This window comes from Acomys minous (genome assembly GCF_964271855.1).
Source record: "Acomys minous genome assembly, chromosome: 3".
Classification (NCBI taxonomy): Eukaryota; Metazoa; Chordata; class Mammalia; order Rodentia; family Muridae; genus Acomys; species Acomys minous.
Window position 1 is genome coordinate 42,913,268 of NC_140485.1, and position 23,566 is coordinate 42,936,833.

The window sequence follows — 23,566 nt, forward strand, 5'->3', positions numbered from 1 at the left end:
AAATGCCCGCATTCTGCTTAGTATAGACAAACACAGCACAAACTCGTGGGGGAGGGGAATGCCTCGGGAATACACAAAATATCAAAATGGTCACTAGGCTCACGGGCCTTTTTCAATAGATCCAATGTTAGTATTTGTCAAGATTTGTTTTCCAGGATGGAGAAATAGTTCAGTGGTTATGAGAACTTGCCGTGCAACCATCACCCGAGTTGAGGTGTCTGCAGAGACCAGAATAGGGAGCCAGAATTCTGGAGCTGTAGTTACAGACCCGTGGTTGCGAGCAGATACATGGGTACTGGGAACCGAACTTTGATCCTGCTGAGTCATCTCTCCAGCCCCGCCCTCAAAGAGGTAGGAAACTAGAGAAGCCGGCAGCGATGTGATTGCATTCCTTTATTCCCAGCACTCAGGATACATACCATAGGCAGGCAGAAAATTTCGAGTTCGTGGCCAGCGTGGTCTACAGAGCAAATTCTAGGACCGTCACGCCCGGCCAGGATATATAGCAAGACTCTGTCTTTCTTCAAAATTAGAAAGGAAAAGAAAAACAAACAAACAAACAAAAACAAAAACCCAATAGGCTTAATGACTTCCTACACCATTCAACCCTGCGAAATTACCCCAGCATTGGGCACCTGGTTTCCGTGCCTCAACTACCCAAGAAACCGAGGCGCTTCTAGCAAAAACCGTCTCTCTCCTCCTCCCCCTCCAGCCTGCTTTCCTCACTCTCCCCTTCCCGCACCCGCAGCATGGCCCAAAGCTCACCAGGGTTAATTTAGAACCAACACAGATTTCCTTGGCAGGCAGCCCCATGGTCTTCCGTCTCTGCAGTCCTCTGACCTCTAGACATTGCTCTCCTGGGCCAGATAAGGCTTTGTTTGTTCTTCAGAGGAATGGGATGGAAAAAAACCTCCAAGTACTTAGTATCACAACACACGTGGAAGCATTTGTGTCGGTTCAGGTAATCCTCACTTAAATGCCCAGCCAGCCTGGTACTAATACTCACAGGTGAGGGAACTGAGACTGGCAGCAAAACCTCGCGCCGGGGCAAAGGCGGACTCCGGGGACACTTTAGACCCAGCGGGTCTAGCCACGAGGTAGTGCAGGCTAGCACGAAAGGCCCCGCCCCGCCAAGTTCTTTTCACCTGGGCACCGCCTGCCTTAAGTGGCCTGGGGCGTTTTGGAGTGCAGAGGCGGCAGCATTGGAGCTGGCCAGTGAAACACGTGATCGTTGGGGGCGGAGCCCCCCGGGAGCCCCGCCTCCCGGGGCCAGTTAACCGGAGGCTGGAGCGCGGGCGCGCAGTCTGCGGAGCAGCGGCGTGGGCAGTGGAGTTTAGCCGCCCGCCGTCATGGCCACGGTTCGGGAGAAGGCGGCGGCGCTGAACCTGTCGGCTCTGCACAGCCCCGCGCAGAGGCCTCCGGGTGGGTCGGAGGGCCGCGGCAGCGCGGGGCGGGCGCGGGCTGTGGGCGGGCGGTGCGCACCGCGGGGCTGGGCGGCCGCGAGGATCCGCTTTCTCTCCTTGGGTGGGCAGCGGCCCACCGACCCCGCGGCAGCCAGAGCCCGGCATTTTAGGAACTTTCCCAAGCTTCGCTCGCAGTGGAACCCCTGTTAGGCTCCACAGCCTGACTGGTGACAAGCGCGGAATTTTGGATAGTTTCCTGGCGAGCGTCTGGAGCACGAACTCTGACGGCTTGGTAGGACCAGAGACTCTGAAGATGAAGTATATATTGTGTAAATTTAACACTTTCTGTACAAGCAGTATCTCAGTGAATCCGTTTTATCTCCCCCATCCCCCTCCCCACCTTTGATAGTTGCGAGCGTTTGGGAGGGAGACACTTTTTTGAATCTTTGAGCGCGGGTTTAAGATCTTTCATGAACGGAATCAGATAACCCGTTCTAAAATCCCGACTCTTGTCACATCTCTAATAGAGTGACTTGGGATATTTGGCTTTGTTTGGATAAGGTGCCACCTTTTACCCTTTCTGGAGCTTCAGGGTAAAGGGCTGAAGACGTTGGCTCTCTACCAAACCTTTTCGTTTGTAAAATGCCAACTTGTGAAACAGTGATTCCTTCCTCTACGTCGTCGTAAGATGAGTGTATCTCAGTGGCCTGCCGGTTGTGTTCGACTTAGTAGTTAAATGCTCCACGTGAACTCCGAAATCTTAATGATGGCTTTTGCTGGGAAACCGCTTGTCGTTTGTGCTTTCCCAGTGCAGCTGTAGTCTCGTCAGTGCATGCCCTCAGTCCCAGCACTGGGGAGGCAGAGGCAGGCAGTCTCTGCATTCCAAGCCAGACAGAGTTACAACATGAGACTGTCTCAAAACACAAGCAAACGAAAAGCTGGCCACATTCTGCTTTCACCCAAAAGGTTTCCATCATTATATCACTTGAAATGATACTGAATATTGCTGATATCTTTAGGCTCTCTCTGGTTAAGTGAGATTTCCGCGTTCACCTACTTAAACCTGAAGGTCTTTTCTAACAGCTGAAACGTCAGCTCTGGGCTTTGGATATTTGTGAGCAGGCTTTTAGATGGAGAGAGGGAATGAATTCTAGAACATTCAGATGACAGTCCTCAGAAGGAAGTGTTGACTGAAGGAAAAGCCTGCTTACGGTCCTTTGCACTAAGAACATAGGGCTGAGGGGTCTGCTGCCTGTTCTCAGTCTCTTGCGGCCGGAATTCCTATTTGCTAGTGTTTGTTTACGGCTCTTCCACCCTAAGCTGCTTTGTCATAGTCTATGAGCAAGGTAACTGGGAGCCCAGGGTTTTGGTTCCCTGCCGTTCCCTCTCCTTGTGCTCTGGCAAGCAGCTTTGTACTTTCCCCTCTCCAGGGATTAGTAACTCTTTATACTTTTAGCCAGCAATAAGCACAAACAGGAACCTGATTTATGAGGAAGAAAAAGGGGTTTGTGCTAATCTTCAGCCAGAACTTAAGACACCTGTATAATACAGGCCAACAAGAAAGTGGGATGTTATCTTGTTATCTCTTTATACTGTAACCTAAGTCTCTGAATTTGCCTGGTGTCCTGTTTCCAGGGAGCTCGGAATACGTCCCATATGCTTTCTCATTAATCTCTGAATTAAATTGGGGGCCAATGTCTGCTTTTGTTGATGCTCCTTTTAGCATGTGTTAAAATCATTCTTGTCAGTAGAGCCTTATTCTGTACCTGTAGTCAGCCTTTGTGGAGGCATCTGAGAGGCAGCCTCTCTCTGATGCCAAATAGGAAAGCAAACTTTGGACTGTCGAGGGCAATATCCAGGAAAAGTTGCACTATCTGTTTCTGTGGTATCAGAAAGTTTCCCACTTGGCCTCAGCTGCCCAGTGGAAACACAAACCTCTGTGACATTTACTGTTTTCAGGAAGTTTCAGTTATCATCTGTTAAACATTTTTCTGAGTAACTTAAGAGTAATTTATTTCACTTTTCTATGTGTGTGAGTGTTTTGCCTGTTTGGATGTATGCACACCAAGTGTCTGCCTGGTGCACAAGAAGGGCAAAAGATGCCTAGGGTCCTCTGGAACTGGAGTTACAGATGGTTGTAGCCATCATGTGGGTTCCAGGAACTGAAACTGGGTTCTCTGCAAGAGCAGCAAGTGCTCTTAACCGCTGAGCATCTCTCTAGCCTGAGTAATGTATTTAGAACTGCTGTCAAGGGGCTACAAGATGACTCAGTGCTTAAGAGCACTGGCTTCTCTTCCAGAGGACTCTGGTTTGACTCTTAGCATCCCCTAAAGGGTGTCCAGTTCCAGGAGGATCCGACCTCCTCTTCTGGCCTCTGCGGGCACCAGGCATGCGCACGATGCACAGGCATACATTCATGCAAACACTTATACACATAAAATAATGAAATAAAATTGAAGAAATAAAGATAAAACTCTATACAAGTGTTCTTTCACTGAACTACACCCCCAGATCTTTTTATTTTGGGAGGCTGAAAGAATTATTATGTGTATGTTTAAGTTTGTGTGTGCTGCATGAGAGCAGGTGACCACAGAGGCCAGAAGAGGCTGTCAGATCTTCTGGGCCCTGGAGTCACTGTGGTTGTGAGCTACCACATGTGGATGCTGGCACCTGGACTAAGGTCCTTTGAGCAGCAAGTGGGCTTTAACTTCTGAGCCATCTCTCTGGTCTTCTAGCTGTTTGAGAACATGGACAGGATTGTCTGTTGTAGCTCTAACTTGCCTCAAGTTGGACATACCCTTAGCTCAGCCTCCTGAGTGTGCTGAGATCGCAGGTGTGTACAGTTATGTTCGGTGACTGTATTATATCTCCTAAAAGTTTTCTCTCAAATCCTAAATGATTTAATGGTGGTGCATACCTTTAGTCTTGGCTCCAGGGAGGCAGAGGCAGGTGGGTCTCTGAGTTCAAGACTGGTCAGGGCTACATAGTGAGAGCCTGTCTCAAAAAAAAAAAAAAAAAAGTTAAGTCCTCTGTTACGTTTTCCGAGTCTTTTTACCCTTTGGCTGCGTGTCTTTTGGAACTTGACATCACTGTCCACGTGGAAAGAATATCTTCCATGCATGTGGTCCTTGGTGAACAAATCCCTATTGACAGATGATTGTCAACCAAAGAGGTCCTGATTTATCCAGATTTTTTTCTTTTTGTGTGTGTATTTTTAAAAAGATTTATTTATTATTATGTATATAGTACTCTGCCTGCATGTATATCTGTAGGCTAGAAGAGGGAATCAGATCACATTACAGATGGCTATGAACCACTTTGTGGTTGCTGGGCATTGAACTCAGGACCACTGAGCCATCTCTCCAGCCCTCCCAGATTTCTTTAGCTGTGTTCTCTGTTCATCTCTCTTCAATGAGTCTATGGAGGATATCATAACTATTGCATTAAGGCATCAGGTCTCCTTGGCTCCTGTAGACACTGATAGTTTGTTTCCTCTCTGGTTCTAGCTGGACTCCGCTCCTTGCTGTACACAGGTAGCCATATTAACATATATGATTGTACAAAAGAGAGGCTCTTGGCTAGAGGTTGGGTTTCATTAATAAAGGATGGGCCGAAGAGTGAAACACAGGTCCCTGTGACTCCCATGCTGTTTCAGTCTGTGTCTGTAGCATATAGCGGCGTGCCATGCCTTTACACAAGGTCCCATAGCTGAACAGTATTTCATCAGCCCAGCGTTTCTTAGCCTAGGCACTGCTGACACTTTCTTTGTTGTGGGAACCATCCTGTGCATTGTAGGACTTTTAGCAGCATTTCTAGATGCCAATAGCCCCTTCCCATTGTGATAGTAAAAACTGTCTCCTGACAGGTCTGATGAGCATGTGATGAACTGATCCTGAGAACCGTTGGGTTAGCCTTTGCAAGTGGTTTTTAGTAGCTAGCAATAGTCTACACTAACAAATGTTCATTAAGCAGTGGTAAAGCAACATCAAGATAGCCCATAAAGCCGCTAAAACTGTAAGAAAACTTGAAAATATGCACTAGCTCTATTTCTTAAGGTTTTATGGGAGGTAGGGAGAAATGAGTTATTTCAATGCCTTTTAAAAAGTTCAGTCCAAAGCTCAGAATGGAAGTGTAATTACATGCTTATTTATAAGTAGTACATGTTGGAAGAACTTGGGAAGCCAAGGCAGGCAGATCTCTGTGAGTTCAAGGCCAGCCTGGTCTACGTGGTGAGGAGTTTCAGGCTAGCCAGGGGTGCACAGTGAGACCATTTCAAGAGCAAAGGAAACAAAGACATAGCACATTTACAGTTCTGTGTGCACGTCACCCTTCTGTCACAATCTGGGTATAGAACATGTGTGCTGATCTATTGTAGGAGCTTGTGTGATTAGAGCTGCTTTTCCTTTAGCTAGCTTTCACCATAAGGATGAACTGCTGTTTTCATGGTTGCTCCTGAGTAAGTGTACCACTGTCCTACCATGGTTGATTTATGAGTTGGCTTTTTTTTTTTGAGACAGTGTTTCTTAACAGAACTCTGTTAATTAGTATGTATTATTAAAAATGATGATGCTCAGTGCTTCAAATAAATGACTAGAGGTTGGGATGATCTTGAAAATGTAACTTATTGTTAATAAACTTTGGGGCTAGAATTCACCTATCTGTGAAAGATGAGTCTTGCCAAAGAGCTGTTGTTGTTTTCAAGCAAATAAAAATGCTCAGTAGGCTAGCTTTAATTGGGTATGTGCAACACGGGGATGGCAGTTCATGCCTGAACTTTGCTGAGGAGATAAAGGCAGGAGGGGATTCAAGCTAGCCGCAGCTTCATAGCAAGTTTGAGGTCAACCTGGATGGCAAGGCGGTGTCTCAACAAGAACAAAAAGGGGACTATAATGCTAGAGACCTAGTTTAAAACGATTCCTGAGCCTCTCTTGTTAGTCCAGCACATTTTGTACCCAGCAAGGTTCAGTGTGTCTCCATGCGTGATTTGTTTCCTGTAGCCCATTCTGTTTGATATTCAGCGTCAATATCTAAAGGAAGTGCAACCTCAGTCTTTACATTCTTATAATTAGCAGTGTAGATAAGTGAACACAAACCTAACTATATATTCACCTGTTGCACTAGTTGGTGATGGAACTAACTAGAGATGTTAAATCTCTTTACTTTGTTTTGTTTTTGTTTTTTGAGACAAGTTTTCTCTGTGTAGCCTTGGCTCTCTGGAATCGCTTTGTAGATCAGGCTGGCCTCAAACTCAGAGATCTCAGAGATCCGCCTGCCTCTGCCTCCCTGACTGGAGAGATTACAGGCGTGCTCTACCATGCCCGGCTTGAAGTTAAATCTCTTAACCAGAGTTACTGAAGCTTACCTTTAGACTCTTATATTCCTTTGGTTGTGATGTTTTAAAATGTTTAAAAGTAATTTTTATTTCATGTGTATGGGTCTTTTTATCTGCATGTATGGCTGCATCTTATGTGTATGGAAGCCAAAAAAGGTTGTCAGGTCCCCCGGAACAGGAGGTATAGATGGTTGTGAGCTGCCATGTAGGTCTTGCTACTCAAACCCAGGTCCCCTGGAAGAGTAGCCAGTGCTCTTAACCACCGAGCCAGCCCAAGTCATGATGGTTTAGAACACAGCTGACCAAATGTTAGAAAGCTTCAAGATGTAGACTTTTATTTATTTATTTATTTATTTGATTTATTTGATTTTATTTTTGAAGCAAGGTTTTACTGTAGCTCTCTGGCTGGCCTAGAACTCAAGAGATCAGCCTGCCCCTGCCCTTGCCCCACCCCCACCCCTGCCCCCGCCCCTGCCCCCGCCCACCAAGTGTTACACTTAATCCTTGGGTTCACAATCCTTGGGTTCAAGATACACGATTTTCATGAGTTGTCTGGCTCAAATGCTAGGAGAGGCTAGAGGACAGACCGAAGCTTCAATTACGACTGCTGGACTTACAAAACAGTCATGGTATATTTTCCGTCTCTTGATGTCTGTCTACAAAGCACAGCAAGTCAGGTTTACTCTGCTAAAGGTCGTTCCAGGTCTGGGTGGGTGACAGGCAACTTTCCTAACCAGCACTGGGGGGTCTGTAGTCAACTGGTGAAGTCACCACTTAAGAAAACTGGTTATCCACATTAATGTGTCAAGTCCAAGGTACATTGTGTAGTGCTGTATCTGTGCGAACTTGAGCTCTGGGTCTGAGGGTGGTGATGCCTGAGGGGAAATATCCGGGAATGTAGTGTGGGAATTAATGGTCAGTGAGAACAGCACAGCGGGGACCTGAAAGGGCTGACTTCTGCCATGCCTGGAGGGCTCTGGACGCATCATGTGGCACACAGGTGCAGACTGCCCTGCTCCAACCTGTTCCTTAATCTTTGCTACAGTCTTATCCAGCCTGTAAAACTTCCTGATTTCCCACATTTTAGTAGCAAGCTAATATGGGGAAATTTGCTCCTCACATCTTACTTAACTTTTTCTGTGCTGCTAGGACTGCCTGCCCCTCCCTCTCCCCATCTTTCAGTTGTCTTATTAATTTAAAATTAGCGACTTCGCCTTACTTTTTAGGATTCCTGTAGTAGCCTACTTTGTGTGGCTCAAGTGTCTTAACTTTGGTATCTTTAATGCTGTCCCTAGCCCAGCTGGGTGTGAGAGCAGTGCCTGTACAGAAGCAATCACTTGGCTCACAACGATCACTTGAACCCAGGAGCACTGGGCCCGCCTGGGCAACATATCGAGGCTCTGTCTTTAAAAAGTAAAGAAAATTGCTGGTCTTAAAGTCTGTTTCACTTAATGAGAAAGCCAACTTGATCTCTCCAGGTTTGCTTATCTTATTTTCCTGTCTTACTCCTATGGATAGTATATATTACAGAATTCACAATATTCTACCTTATTTTAGAAGTGGCTTCCCAGTGTTTATAAATACTTTGGGAAAGGGTTCATACATCTTAAAACTGTTGAATTTGTTTCTTCCAATCTCTTGGTTATTTCATTGTTTTACTTTATTGGAATCTCCAAGGAAAGGTGAATTCTAATCTTGTATCCTGTAACTGGCTTTTCTTGAAACAGTCTCATGTAGCCCAGATTGTCCTTAAACTTAATGCATAGCCAAAGGTGACCTTTATTTTCTGATGCTCTAGCCTCCGTCAGTGTGTGGGCTGACCCGCTGCCGTGTGACACCTGTGCATTTATTAGGGTTACTTGCAGGATGGAAGCAGCTGCAACCCCAGAAGGCCACCCCAGCTCACAGAAGCTCAGGAGCGCACTGCACACCTGATGCAGCTCAGGCGATCTCTGCCTCCTCAGAAGTCCTTAGTGCTTATATTACCTTGGGAAGTGCATCTGGCCGGTTTCAGACACTTCTTGAGGCTTTTGAGTTGTTTGCAGTCATGAGGCAGCAAGGAAACCCGTTGTTTGGGTGGCATCACCACAGCATGGGGAACTGGAGAACCATTGCTCTAGGACTTAATCTTAAGGAGCTGTGGACATAGGTCTGCACCACCAAAGTGCTGGGCATCAAACCCAGAGTTTTGTGCCTGCTAGGCAAGCACTCTGCCAACTGAGCTGTATCCCCAGCACCTAATAACTAACTTATAATAAAAATACGTTAAGTACTAGGAGAAGCTAGTATTTAATTGCTATCTGTGTAACTTGGGCAAGTTTAACACATTGAACCTCAGGGTTTTTTGTTTTGTTTTGTTTTTAAAATAGAAGGATTAGACACATGTATCTGGTTAAATTAGAGAAAACAGTTTGCCATACTGGATGTACTCAAATGTTAGGTGTTGCTGATAATGATACCATGCAGACTTGAAGCCCACCTGCAGTCTCAGACTTTGAGAGGCAGGAGGATCATCCGGCCAAGGCCAAGCTACTACACTGAAATAGCCAGGCCAGCCTGGGCTACATTGAAACACTGTCTCAAGTTGGGTGACAGGGACACACACCTTTAATCCCAATACTCAGGAGGCAGAGGCAGGTAGATCTCTGCGAGTTCGAGGCCAGCCTGGTCTACAGCATGAGCTCCAGGACAACCAGGGTTATACGGAGAGACCCTGTCTCAAAACAACAACAACAAAAAAGATGTCTCAAAAACAAAAAACATTTGAAAGATTAGAAAGACAAGATTAAGTTAACTTAACTCATTGTGATCTCTGGTATTTTAGATAAATTAAGAACTTGGGCTGTTGGGCCTGGGTTGGTGGCCACACCTTTAGCCTCTGTGCTCCGGAGGCAGAGGCAAGTAGATCTGATCTCTGAGTTCAAGACCAGCCAGGGATACGTAGGGAGACTCTGCTCCACCCCCACCCCCAGAAAAGGAAGGAGGTGAGAGAAACAGATATTAGCCCTTTGTGGCTGGGGTTAGTGCAGCTAATCCTGAGTTCTGGATACCAATTCTAAGAGTCCCCCCAACACCGCCTCCAGCTTTACTGAGCAGGAAACACTAGACTGCTGCCAGTGTGGTACCTGACTGTTCCTCACATTCTCCATTCTCTGACACCTGAAACTGCTCACCTGATACTTGTGAGGCTGACAACAGTTATCCTGTTTTCCACTACATTAAAATGTATCTTAATTTTTGTTTGGTTTGGTTTTTTGAGACAGGGTTTTTCTGTGTAGCCTTGGCTGTCCTGTACTCACTGTGTAGACCAGGCTACCCGGAACCCACAGCAATCAACCTGCATCTGCTTCCCTAGTGCTGGGATTAAAGGCTTGTGCCACCACACCTGGCTCGTGTATTGTTAAAACAGGGTCTCATTATGTAGCCCTAGCTGGCTGGAACTCAACTGTGTAGACCAAGCTGGCCTCCAACTCACATAGATCCACCTGCCTCTGCTTCTGAGATTAAAGGCATGCACCACCATGACCAGCTGTCTTCATTCTTAAATTTTAAAATTGAAAACAGTCTCACTGATCATTTTGAACTAACATAATAAAGAGTAGGAAATAAATTATTCATCTTTTGGTGTTGAAAACCTACAAATAAACAACCAAGGGCTTTATATATGTGCTATTTTCACAGAAAAAAAAAAAATGTTACAGTTGCTCAGTTATAAAATCATGCCATTAAGTAATGTAGTGCAATGACTTAGTATGCTCCTTACACTGCAGCACAGAAGGTAGGTCCCACATTCATGGCTGTAGGGTATAGCTTGATGGCAAAACACATGCTGGGCACGCACTGCAGTACTCAATTCAGACCCCAGTGCAGAAGAAAAAGAACAGAATATAATAATGTCGCCATTGCATTTAAATGAGTTTTAAGGTAAGTGAGATGGTTCAGGCAGTAAAAGTGCTTGCCACCAGGCCTAGTGACCTGAGTTACAGCCCAGAAACCACACACTGGACAGAGAACCAAGGGAGTTTTGCAAGTTTTCCTCCTCCCTCCATTTACGTACCTTAGCGTGCACATGACCACACACTTACAGAATGTTTTTTTAAAAAGCTTTAATGTTCTTCAGGAGTTGTCTTCTGTCGTCTTGAGTTGTGTTCTCTGCTAAAAGTGTGGGAAGACGGGCTGGGACGATGACCTAGCAACAGGAGTTCTTGCTGCACTGTCCAGAGGGCTGGGCTGTGGACCCCAGCATTCACATAGCAATTTAGGCATCCTGTGCCTGCCTCTGCATCTGACTTTGTATGCGTGCACACGCATGCAGACACACACACACACACACACACACACACACACACACACACCCTTTACATTTCCCTCCTTTCAGGCAGTGGTTCCTTTAATGCTCAGTCTCCCCATTCCTTACATTCAGATTCTGAAAGGAGGTAGTAACTTCCCCGCTTCTCTGCCAAGAGACTCCTGCACATAACTGGAATAGGTTTTTTTCCCTCTGTTTTGTTTTTTGTTTTTTAAACAAAAGCAGGGGTTTAAATAGGCCTGCTGAATTGTCAGAGGATCTTGAGAATGTCGCTCATAAGAGAGCATATGCTGATTCCGTAAAGAAGGGGGGGAGGGGGAGAGCAACAGACGCAGCCACCGAGCATAAGTTTAACTAAGCCGGTTCACTTCCATCCCCCTATTAAACCCAAGGCCTATTTCCTTCCCGTTTGATTTTCCTTTTCTAATGTGTACGTTTGACAAATAATCACTTTTATTTAAGGAAAAAAATATCATGGGAAATTTTCTCAAAATTTAATTTACTTTGTGTGTTTCTGTGTATGTAAGTCAGAGGACAAATTGTGGGGGTCAGGTCTGTCCTTCTCCTGTGTAGGTTTTGGGACTGAACACAGTTGTCAGGCTTAGGGAAAAACCCTTACTTGCTGAGTCACTTGCTGGCTTGGAAATTTTTTCTTTTACATTAAAAAGGTTTTTTAAAATTCATGCCTATAAAGCATACACAGAAAGGTCAGAGGACAGCTTTCAGAAGTCAGCTTTCTTGTTCCACCATGTTGGTTCTGGGGATTGAACCCAGGTCATCAGGTTTGGCAGCAATTGTCTTTACCCTCTGAGCCATCTCACCAGCCTGAGAGGAAAGTTGTCAGAGCTTATTTTCTTTTTCTTTCTTTCTTTCTTTCTTTCTTTTTGTTTGTTTTTTTGTTTTTTGTTTTTTATTTTTTGAGACAGGGTTTCTCTGTGTAGTCTTGTCTGTCCTGGACTCACTTTGTAAACCAGGCTGGCCTCGAACCACAGAGATCTGCCTGCCTCTGCCTCCCAAGTGCTGAGACTAAAGGCTTGTGCCAACACCACCCAGCCAGAGCTTATTTTCCCGTGTGTGTGTGTGTGTGTGTGTGTGTGTGTGTGTGTGTGTGTGTTGGGGCAAAACAATTTTGCTTTGTTTCTGTGTTTGTCTTTATCTTTTGAAATAGTTAATAAACTCCTGCTGTTCTTTTACCCTGCTTATTACTAAGTAAGTATTTAAGTTAAAGCCTGCTAAACAGGAAGCTTTAGTTTGCTTTGCAGCTCTCTCTCACGTGCGAGCTCTCTCTCTCTCTCTCTCTCTCTCTCTCTCTCTCTCCCCCCCCCCCCCCTGTGATGTCAGTTTAAAAACTTTCAGTATGCTTGGAAGTGGCTTGTAACCTGTGAATACATTTTGTATCTCTTACTGAAGATGCTGTCTGCCTCACAGGTTAGCTGCTGAAGACTGGATAATTGTATAATCGGAGCTGATGGCAGATGATCTACCCGCCCCTTGATCTCACTTCTTACTGCGGCTCCCTCCACATGCCACTCTGGCTCTGCTGGTTCCAGCAGAGTGCATGCCCTTGGGCCTTTGGATTTTCTGTTCTCTGTCTTTCCCCTGGTGTCTGTACAGATCGCTTCCTTGTTTTACTCAAGTCCCTATTTAGATATAACTATTGGAAAAGTGATTCCTAGTTTCTATGGTTTTTCATTCTTTGTTCTTTCTGGTTTTGTGTCTCCAGAGCTTAGGACTGAACCCAGGGTCTTTCACTTGCTAGGCAAACATTCTCCCACTGAGCTAAATCCCCAGCCTTTCCTGACATTCCGTTTAAAATGGCATTCTCAGCTGGCTGTGGTAGTGCATGCCTTAAATCACAGCACTCAGGAGGCAGAGGCAGGTAAACCTCTGAGTTGGAGGACAGCCTGGTCTACAAAGCCTGTTCAGGACAGCCAAGGTCACATAGAGAAACCCTGTCTCGAAAACCAACCAAATAACCAAGCAAAAAGGCAGCATTGTCAGGGGGTGGAAATAGCTCAGTGGTGAAGAGCACTGACTGCCCTCAAAAAGGACCCAGGTTCATTTCCCATCACTCACATGCAGCTCACAAGAGGATCAAGACCCTCTTCTGGCCTCCTCAGGCACTAGTCGGTCCATGGTGCACATACATCCACACAGGCAAAACACTCATGAAGTAAAAATGTAGAGTATTCTCAGGCCATGAAGATGGCTCAGCATGTAGAAACGCTGCTGCCAAGTCTAATGGCCTGAGTTTGATCCCCAGGACCCACATGGTTGAAGGAGAGAACATGTTCCTACAAGTTGTCCTTTGACCTCGCTGTGAGTGCTGTGGCACACATGTGCCCAAATACAGCCCATACACACACATACACACACACACAATAAATGTAATGAAATGGCATTCTCTTATTCAGCTGTTGCTGCCTCTCTACCCCTACGTGTGTGTGTGGTGTGTGTGTGTGTGTGTGTGTGTGTGTGTGTCTCTGTCTCTCTGTCTCTCTCTCTCTCTCTCTCTCTCTCTCTCTCTCTCTCTCTCTCTGTCTCTCTTTCTCTTGACAGAGTCTCACTCCTGATTCTTCTGCCTCAGCCTTCTGAGTGCTGGTGTCACAAATGAGCTGCCATGCCCAGCAACTGTTTTCTTTCCATCACTGATGGAACACATACATATTGTTTGGCTCGGCCCACAGTGTTTGAATCACAAGAACAGACTTTTCTATGTTCACCTCTGTGTCTGCCACATAGGACAACATTTGGTATGTTGCAGGCACTAAAGTTGTAAATAAATTGCCACCAATAACAATATTTCAATAATATGCCCTTTTAATTTCCTTTTAATATGGCTTTTGGAAGTTGCTACCTTCTCTCTAAGAATTACACCACATTCATTACAAACAGACAGATTGCTGATGCACAGTCTCTGATTTTCCCCCTTTTAGGTTTCAGTGTGGCCCAAAAGCCTTTTGGAGCCACGTACGTGTGGAGCAGCATTATAAATGCCCTTCAAACCCAAGTGGAAGTGAAGAAACGGAGGCACCACTTAAAATGCCACAATGACTGCTTCGTTGGCTCGGAAGCTGTGGACGTTATTTACTCTCACTTAATTCAGAATAAATTCTTTGGTGATGTTGATATTCCTCGGGCCAAAGTGGTGAGAGTGTGTCAGGCACTTATGGACTACAAAGTATTTGAAGCAGTTCCAACCAGAGTCTTTGGAAAAGACAAGAAGCCTACATTTGAGGATAGCAGTTGCAGCCTTTATAGATTCACAACAATTCCTAATCAGGACAGTCAGCTAGGCAGTAAGAACAAAGTGTCTTCATCTTCCAGGTGAGTCCTGGCATTAGGCTATCATGGCCATTATTAGCAGATTTTTTTTTCTACTTTTTTTTTTTTTAAAGATCATATGTGCTAATTTTGGCTAAAATCTAAATCCTGGTAAATTTATAAACTATACCAAAATGTTGGTAATGTACTGGGCATATCTTAGACTTCACTTGTTTGTACTTGTATTTTACAAGAACAGTCAACAAACTTTGCTTTCCTGCCTTAAGTTATAGTAACAGTATAAAAAGATGTTTGGAAATTCATATCAAAGTGGAGTGAGAGCAGAGAGAAACGGAGAGCTGGCAGAGCGACCCCCGCTCCTAGAGTACCATCAGAATCTAGGACGTGGTGGGCTCCGCGTGTCCAAGGCGAGTGAGGGCTGCGGTACTCAGTGTCGTGTGGCATGTTAAAGGACTTATGTGATTTTGGTTTGTGGAGTTTTTATTTGTGTGCCGCTGGTCAGGAGCCGTAAGGAACTTAAGAGGTCATGTAGGTGTTGGGAGGATCACAAAAGAGTTGAGCAGGATGGGATTGTGTTTTAGAAAGGTCATTTTGGACTGGAAATGGTGCACTGTATTCAGTGAGAACTGGGTAAGCAGCGCTGCAGGCCACAGAAGATGGGGCTGCAACAAACATGAGGAAGTCCCTAAGGACCGGGTGTGGGGCCACCGACCGAGTCAAGAGTAAAGTAGAGCATGGCCTACCCTCTTCATGCTTCGCTTGAAAAAAGACCAAAAGTTTTCAACTCTGGTGATTGTAGAAAGAACATTTTAACATAAGTATTGTACAGTACTGTTAAGTTCCTCAGCAGTATTAGTAATGAAGCATATTAATATTTTTGTGACAAAGGAATATTCATGCCAACTAGGATAAGCAAAGACAGGACCTTTCAGGATCTTTTTGTTTTTCATTGGTGTTTGTCTTGAGACAGGGTCTCACTGTGGAGCCCATGCTGGCCGCCCAAACTTGCTGTGTAGATAGCAAGTCACCAGGTTATAGTAAACCAAAACTCTCTTTATTTCTGGAGGGGCTAGAATTAGATGTTTTACCAGGAGGCCTGGCTCAGTTTTATTATATTTTAAAATTGGTGATAAAATTGTAGTCCTTGAGTTACATCTAAATAAAGGCTCATAGGAGGTTCTATTTAGAGAATCTGTTTTTTAGAGCAGGGTGTAGTGGTACCTACCTATAATCTCTTGATCTGGGATGTGGAGGCCAGAGCATCAGGAGTTTAGGGCCAGCTTCAGCTGTATAGTGAGTGTGCGACCAGCTTGGGACTGCAAGAGATCCTGACCCAGAAGAACAAAGAGAGGCATGTGAGTGAGTGGGCGCATTTGGACTGACTCAGAGGCTCTTGAAAAGTATTTTATTCCACTCAGAATTTTTATTTGTTGTGTTTTGGTTTTGAAACGTGAGCTCTCAAGACACTTGCAGGTCTCACAATACTAAATCATTTCTGTGGACATATGAACTTTATTTTAGGTACTCAGATGCATTGTTTAAGTCATCTGATATCAAGTCGGACAGTTTGGAGGATCTGTGGGAAAATCTGAGTTTAAAGCCTGCCAACTCCCCTCGTGTACCTGTCTCTACCAGGCTGTCTCCTCAAGGTAAACTAAAGCTGCAGAGTGAGAAGACTCCAGAGACAGAGTTGCTGACAGTATTTCCTCCTAGCCTTTATTTGAATTTTAATATTCAAGCAGAGAAAGAGTGTGCTGTGTGTTAAGGCTGTTTATGTTAAGCTTCAACAGAACTCTATTATCTTGAACAACACATCAGTGTTACAACTTTAAACACTGACTTTTGTCCATCAGCTGGCAGAGGTTCAGATCTGAAATGTTTTGCATGCAGATTCTTACTTAATGTATGCTCTCAGATATTTCTTTTCCTGAGATTTTATTAGGTTGCATGAAAAGCTGAAAGTCATATTAAAGTATTAATGTTCTTCCTTGTGGCCATGGACGACGCCTGATGATTTTGATTTCTACTCTCCCTCCCCCATCCTGTTGGGTGGAAAGCCTGAGTGAGATACTCTGCAGCCAATAGCTTCCGATGAGTTTTGAGATTGAATGAGCCATTCTTTCTTCTAAAGTCCTCATTAACATGGTATACAGCCTTATCTCCAACATACTGCTTTATATGGTACAAAGAATGACAAGAATTCCTGTTGTCCAGAGCTGTTCTCCTACACTTTAAACAAATCTTGGATTGTTTTGTTATAAGAAAGCACTGCATGAGTAAGGGTGGCCCAGTTCCCCACTTGGTGTCACAGGTTTAATACTTAGACCTGCCTGGACAAATACTGCAGCGAATACGGCATAACTAATCATTGCTGCTTTGGCATAACTAATCATTGCTGCTGCCCACACTGTCGTTTTCCTGTGCAGTCATCAATGAAGTATGGCAAGAAGAAACGATTGGACGTCTGCTGCAACTTGTCGACCTTCCGTTTCTTGACTCCCTACTCAAACAGCAAGAGGTTGTACCTAAAGCCCCCCGGCCTAAGAGACAGCCTGACATGGTCAACACCAGTAACTACCTGGATCGAGGGATTCTCAGGGCCTATGGTGACTCTCAGTATGTGCAAACAATACAACTAAGTATGTTTGTGGGTAGAGTGTGCACAAAGCTCTGGGTTCAAGCCTCAGCACTGACTAAAAGTAGGTGTGGTGGCACACACCTGTTACCCCAGCACTTGGGAGGTAGAGACAAAAGGATCATTACCTTCAGCTTCATAGCTAGTTTAAGGCCATCGTGGGCTATGTGAGACCCTGTATTCATAATCCCAACACTTGGAAGACAGAGGCAGACACAGACAAACTCTGTGAGTTTGAGGCCAGCCAGGGCCTCATACATACTGAGAATATATCTCAAAAAAAAAAAAAGTGTGTGTGGGTCCCCTAAGAGTCCTCATAGACTTAAAATGAACAGATTTGACAAGTTTTGTAATCTTGATTGAGTACGCTTCTTTAGAATGTTTAAATACATTAGTTTTTTTAATTAGCTAGATTTCCTAAAGTACCTCTAGCCATCATTTTGAGTATAAATTTTTTTGGGTTTTTTGTTGTTGTTGTTGTTTATTTGTTTGTTTTTTGAGACAGGGTTTCTCTGTATAGCCTTGGGTGTCCTGGACTTGATTTGTAGACCAGAGTAGCCTTAAACTCACAGAGATCCACCTGCCTCTGCCTCTGGAGTGCTGGAATGTAAATCTTGTTTGTTTGTTTGTTTGTTTGTTTGTTTGTTTTTCCGAGGCAAGGTCTCTCTCTATAGCCTTTTAGCCTTGGGTGTCCTGGAACTCTTTGCTTCCAAGTGCTAGAGTTAAAGGCATGCTCCACTGCCCAACTTGAATGTAAATCTTAGGATTTGAAGTCTCTTTCTCTCCCTCCTCCTCCTCTTCCTCCTCTTGTTCTTTTCTTCTTCCTCTTCTTTCTTCTTCTTCTTTCTTTCCTCCTCCCTCCCTCTTCTTCTTCCTCCTCCTCCTTCTGTTTTGATTTGAGGTTTTTTGTTTGTTTGTTTGTTTGTTTTGTTTTTTGAGACAGGGTTTCTCTGTGTAACAGGAGTTATACTTACTTTGTCGATCTGGCCTTAAACTTACAGAGCTCTGTGTGCCTGCCTCTCCCACATGGTGGGATTAAAGGCCCCACCAGTGCCCAGCAAGACTTGAAACCTTATAGTACTAAGAGCGGACTTAGCTTAAGGAAGATCCGTGTTCCTTATTATTTGAAACATTGATTTCCTAAGTAAAGTTATTAAAGATTAAAATAGCTTCTGTGATTGTAATCGGTTTAATGATTGATTATTTTCTTCCATAGGTAGTATTCCAGTCCAGTTAAGGAAATGAAGTATTTAAGAAGTACAACTTTCTTCTTCCTAGCTCTACATTTCAACACATCATTAATATGAATGGTTGAATGCCAACAGATAGCTTAAAGAGCTGAGTGTGGTAGCACACATCTTTAATCCCATCACCAGAGAGGCAGAGGCAGGCAAATCTCTGAGTTTGAAGCTAACCTGGTCCACACAGTGAGTTCCAGGCCAGCCAAGGCTGTATAGAGAGACCTTGTTTAAGAAAAAAAATTTTTAAAGGATTAAGGCCTTATATGAAAGTGTTGATCTTAACATAATAGCTGTTAAGTTCTGCTTATATAATAGGAAGCTCATTCTACAGGTTTACATTTCTATAACCTAAAGCAATGTGGAGATAGTTTTAAATTTTTTAAAATTTTATTTATTTATTTGGTTTTTCAAGACAGAGTTTCTATGAGTAGCCTTGGCTGTTCTAGACTTGCTTTGTAGACCAGGCTAGCTTCGAATTCACAGAGATCTGCCTGCCTCTGTCTCCTCAGTGTTGGAATTAAAGGCATGTGCCACTATGCCTGGTTAATGGAGTTATTTTATAATTACCTTAATGTTCAGAATTTGTGCTAGAAATGACCTTTAAAATATCTAGCTTCATCTTTTTCTTTTGTTTTGTCTTTCTATTTTTGGTTTTCCAAGACAGGATATCTCTGTGTAATAGCCCTGGCTGTCCTGGACATTGTAGACCAGGCTGGCCTTGAACCCACAGCAATCTGCCTACCTCTGCTTCCCCAAGTGCTGGGATTACAGGTGTGCACCTCTGCACATGGCTCTAGCTTCATCTTTTTTATAAACCCTAGATGTTTATGGCAGTAATAAATATATAACAAATTTAAAGCTATCTAGCTTTGTTTTTTGTAAACCTTAGAGTCTATGGCAGTGGAGGACATATAACAAATTTATTGAAATACAGCATTTTCTGACTGGGAATGTAGCTCAATTGGTAGTGCGTTTGCCTCATTTACAAAGCCCTGAGTTTAGTCTCCAACACCTCTTAATACCGTAGTGAATGCATATAATCCAAGTATGCAGGAGGATCAAAACTTCTCAGTCATCCTCACCTACATAGTGAGCTGAAGGCCAGCCTGGGCTAAAGAGACCCTAATCTCACTCAGAACTTTTTACCTGTTGGTTTGATTATAAGGAAATGTTATCTTTTATCTTGCTCTCTTCCTGTCCTAGCTAAATCGAGAGATTACAGATCATACAGGTAACTCTGAAGTTAGCAACATTGTATGGTAGAGTTACAGTTTTAAATGTGAGGTCTGAAGCCAGATGTGGTGAATCACACATCTGTAATCCTGGCACGTAGGGAATCAGGATTGGGAATTTGAGGCCGCATTTCAATTTTGATGATCAGTCTTAATGTAGTAATTGGTATTTCTTATATAAAAGGAAAATGTAATTTAGCTAATTTCTTAAACCTGTTATATGCAATTTAGTTATATGGTAAATGATTCTGTCTATAAGTGTGGAGAATTTGATCCTAGTGGCAAACATAAGATCACCAAGGATTTAGATACTTTGTGTCTATTTGTTCTCTTTGCTTTTTACAATAATTCTCCTCTTCCTTGCTCTAGGGAAGATGAATGGGTCTCTGCAGCCATTGACTGCTTGGAGTATCTTCCCGACCAGATGGTTGTGGACATAAGCAGGAATTTTCCTGAGCAACCAGACAGAACAGACTTAGTGAAGGAACTTCTATTTGGTGCTATTGGCAAATATTACAGCACTAGGGAGCCTCTGTTGAACCACCTGTGTGATGTTCATAACGGAATAGCAGAACTCCTAGGTAAGTGAGTCCTACTAGATACCAGAGTTCATCCTTTAGGGGAAAAAGCTTAATTGTCTTCAAAATGAACCAAAATAGTACTCTGTAGTCTAGAGAGAATATATTTGTTTTTTACACATCTGGGGTTCACTCCAAATCTAGGAACGTAGGCTACCTCAGAACCCTGCTGTCATTCGCTGCAGGCTTACGCAGGAGCAGCAGTTCTCTGCTTTAGAGGAGTTAGCAGCATGACCCTGCAGCCCCGTCAGAAGGGCAACTTCCTGCTCTCTGATCTACACGGCCACATTGTTTCAGTGGATTTTGAAATCAAATTGGAAGTTTCTGAGAATCCTTCTAGTTTTCTCAGGGTCGGTTATCAGCATTATATACATAGTACAGCCTCAACACTGTTTCAGAAACAGATGGGAGCTTACAAAGCCAAGAGTTAGGTAACACCTTAAGTCGGCCTGCGACAGGGGCTTATGGGTCAGCTGCTGATTTGAGAGCAGAGCGGACTGTCTTTATGGTGTTGGTCATCCACTTTATTTCTGTTTATTTAAATTGCATTTTATTTGTGTGTATGCACATGGATGCATGCGTTCATGCTGTGGCACGTATGTGGCGGTCAGAGGACAAATTGCTGGAGTTGGTTTGCTCCCATTTTTGTTCTCACTTTTTGTTTTTGCTTTTGGAAACAACTTTGAGGAAGTGTACTACTTAACATGAAGTGCAGTGAGTTTTGTTCATTTTAGTATAGTCATATTTGGTCAATTAAGCATTTTTTTTCTTTTGGCTTAAGTAAATGGGAAGACTGAAATAGCCTTAGAAGCTACACAGCTGTTTCTGAAGCTTCTGGATCCCCAAAATAGAGAAGAATTTAGGAGACTGCTTTACTTCATGGCTGTTGCAGCACATCCTTCCGAGTTTAAATTACAGAAAGAAGTGAGTCTGCCTAAGTGTTAATTGTTTTCAGTGTCTTCAGCGTCCAGTGTGCTCCAGTGGGTAGAGTATTCCTATTCCATGTCCCCTGAGTGCTAGACTTAGCCTTTCACATACGCGCACGTTCCATAGGTGTGCTTTCATTCTCACAGAGTGACAATCGGATGGTCGTGAAAAGGGTCTTCTCTAAAGCCATTGTCAACAACAAAAACTTATCCAGAGGCAAAACTGATCTTCTTGTACTCTTCTTAATGGATCACCAAAAAGATGTTCTCAAGGTGAGACTCTGGCAGTAACTACTCTTGCCTATTTGTAACAGACTGAAATGCACTTGAGTAATTTTCCTGTGTCCCTCTCCTTCTTAAGATTCCTGGAACTCTACATAAAATTGTTAGTGTTAAGCTTCTGGCCATACAAAAAGGAAGTGATCCTAATAAAGACACAGGTAATTTAAGAATATTATCTGCATGGTCTTTTTAAAAAAATATTTATTATGTATACAATGTTCTGCCTGCATGTATACCTGCATCCAGAAGATGTCACCAGATCTCATTATAGATGGTTGTGAGCTACCATGCAATTGTGGGAATTGAACTGAGGACCCTTGAAAGAGCAGCCAGTGCTCCTAGCTTCTGAGCTATCTCTCCAGCCCCCCCTCCCCTTTTATTTTTTAAGGCAAAATCTCATTGTAGACCAGGCTGATCATGCTATGTTGCCAGAGATGACCTTGAAGTCCTGGGCCTCCTGACTCTGACTTCCAAGTGCCGGGACCACAGGTGTTTGAGGCCACTCCTAGTTTAATGCTTTCATTATCTTCTAGAGACAAGTCTATAGTCTGATATGAAAGTATTTTTCTGTGATTAGTTTCAACTAAATAATTTGAAACATTCCCCTCAATTTTCTTGGCTTAGCAGAGTGCTTCCTGGATTAAAACAACTTTCGGATTGTTTTTTTTATCTGTTTTTAAACTTTTAAAAGTCACATTTCTTATCTAACGTTCCCTCTCCCTCTGTCTGTCTCCTCCACCACCACCACCCCGCACATGTGTAGGTCAGAGGACAACCTTCAGGAGTTGATTCTCTGCTTCCACCATAAGGGTCGGCAGGATTGAACTCAGGTCATCAGAGGCAAGCGCCTCTGCCATGAGCCTTCTCATAGGCTAGGTTAAAAAAACTTTGATCAGAAGGCCAGGCATGGTGGCGCACGCCTTTAATCCCAGCACTCGAGAGGCAGATTGAGGCCAGCCTGGTCTACAAAGTAAGTACAGGATAGCCACAGCTAACACAGAGAGACCCTGTCTCAAAAAAACAAAAACAAAAAACAAAAAAACTTTAATCTGGGCTATCCTTATCTTCTTTAATGCACTTACAGAATGTTGAGGAAACTACTGTATTATTTTTCTAATTAAATGTGAGGAATAGAGTCAGTTACTGGAACTTTCTCCTTTTAAACCTTAAGGCTATATTTACTGCCAGAGAATTGAAGGAAGTGACTACTCTAGCAGTACACAGAAGAAAACCAAAGACGAACTGTTGAGTTTACTAAAGACTATCAATGAGGATTCAAAACTCTCTGCCAAAGAGAAGAAGAAACTACTCGGCCAGTTCCATAAGTGTCATCCAGACATCTTCATTGAGTATTTTGGAGACTGAATTTCTAATGTCTGTATGTATGAACACTTGTATATTTTAAGGGCAAATTATGTAGCCTAAAGATATTTGTAAGCTTGGATGTCTAAATAAGAAGTTGTACTTAATAAAAATTTTTATACCCATTTGTGCCAAAAACTATTACTCACATGGTGTATTGCTGTATGGACTGACATGTTAAGTGAGTTGACTTATAATTATTAATTCAATTTGTATAGAGAATCATAGGGATTTAGAGGATAAAGCAGTTATGTATTATGTAACAAGTATTGGGCTGGAGAGCTGGCTTAGCAGTTAAGTGCACTGGTTGCTCTTGCAGAAGACCTGGGTTTAGGTCCCAGCACCTACATGGTGGCTCACAGCCAAGTGCAACATGAGTCTCAGAGGGATCCAGCATCCTCTTCTGGCCTCCGTGGGAAATGTACACACATGGTACATCCACATCCCCAATCACATAAAATAAATACATCTAATAATAAAAGTACTTAACGGAAAATCTAGTTACATATTAGTGGGGATATGGATTTGTTTTATTATTGTTGTTTTTGTTTTGTTGAGACAGGGTCTCTATGTAGACCAGGGTGGCCTAGAATTCCTCCTGCCTGGAACCAAGGGTGCATGCTGCAGCACCCAGCATGGTTTGTATTTTAGAAGGTTCTCCTTAAAGATGTAAAACATAAACTACACTTGTTATACAGTGGATTTTCTAATTACCATAAACTAATTGTAGAGAGGTTTTTTAAAAAGGTTGTACCCATGCTTTTGAAAATTTAAGCATTTTAAGCTTATGTTGGGGTTTTCAAGTATATAAGAATGAGATGAGCAGGGCATAGCGGCGCACACCTTTAATCCCAGCACTTGGGAGCCAGAGTCACGCAGATTGCTGTGAGTTCAAGGCCAGTCAGGGCTATTACACAGAGAAACCCTCTCTACAAAAACAAAAACTGAGAGTGGAATAATAAATTCTCACAGGTGCACATC

General features: G+C 43.5%; 1 protein-coding gene across 3 annotated transcripts; it reads left to right on the forward strand.

The window, feature by feature from the left end:
• The first annotated feature begins 1,243 nt into the window (after nt 1-1,243).
• DEPDC7 (DEP domain containing 7) lies at nt 1,244-22,710 on the forward strand. 3 transcript variants are annotated; one of them, XM_084776616.1, is made up of 9 exons: nt 1,244-1,422; nt 13,981-14,371; nt 15,851-15,978; nt 16,756-16,945; nt 19,807-20,018; nt 20,797-20,939; nt 21,089-21,214; nt 21,303-21,381; nt 22,395-22,710. In XM_084776616.1, the coding sequence occupies exons 1-9, from the start codon at nt 1,350-1,352 to the stop codon at nt 22,586-22,588; spliced, it is 1,536 nt and encodes a 511-aa protein (XP_084632742.1). In that variant the 5' UTR covers nt 1,244-1,349; the 3' UTR covers nt 22,589-22,710. The 3 variants fall into 3 exon arrangements, with proteins under 3 accessions (XP_084632742.1, XP_084632743.1, XP_084632744.1); XM_084776618.1 differs by lacking the exon at nt 1,244-1,422 and adding an exon at nt 1,533-1,695; XM_084776617.1 differs by lacking the exon at nt 21,303-21,381.
• The last annotated feature ends 856 nt before the right edge of the window (nt 22,711-23,566 follow it).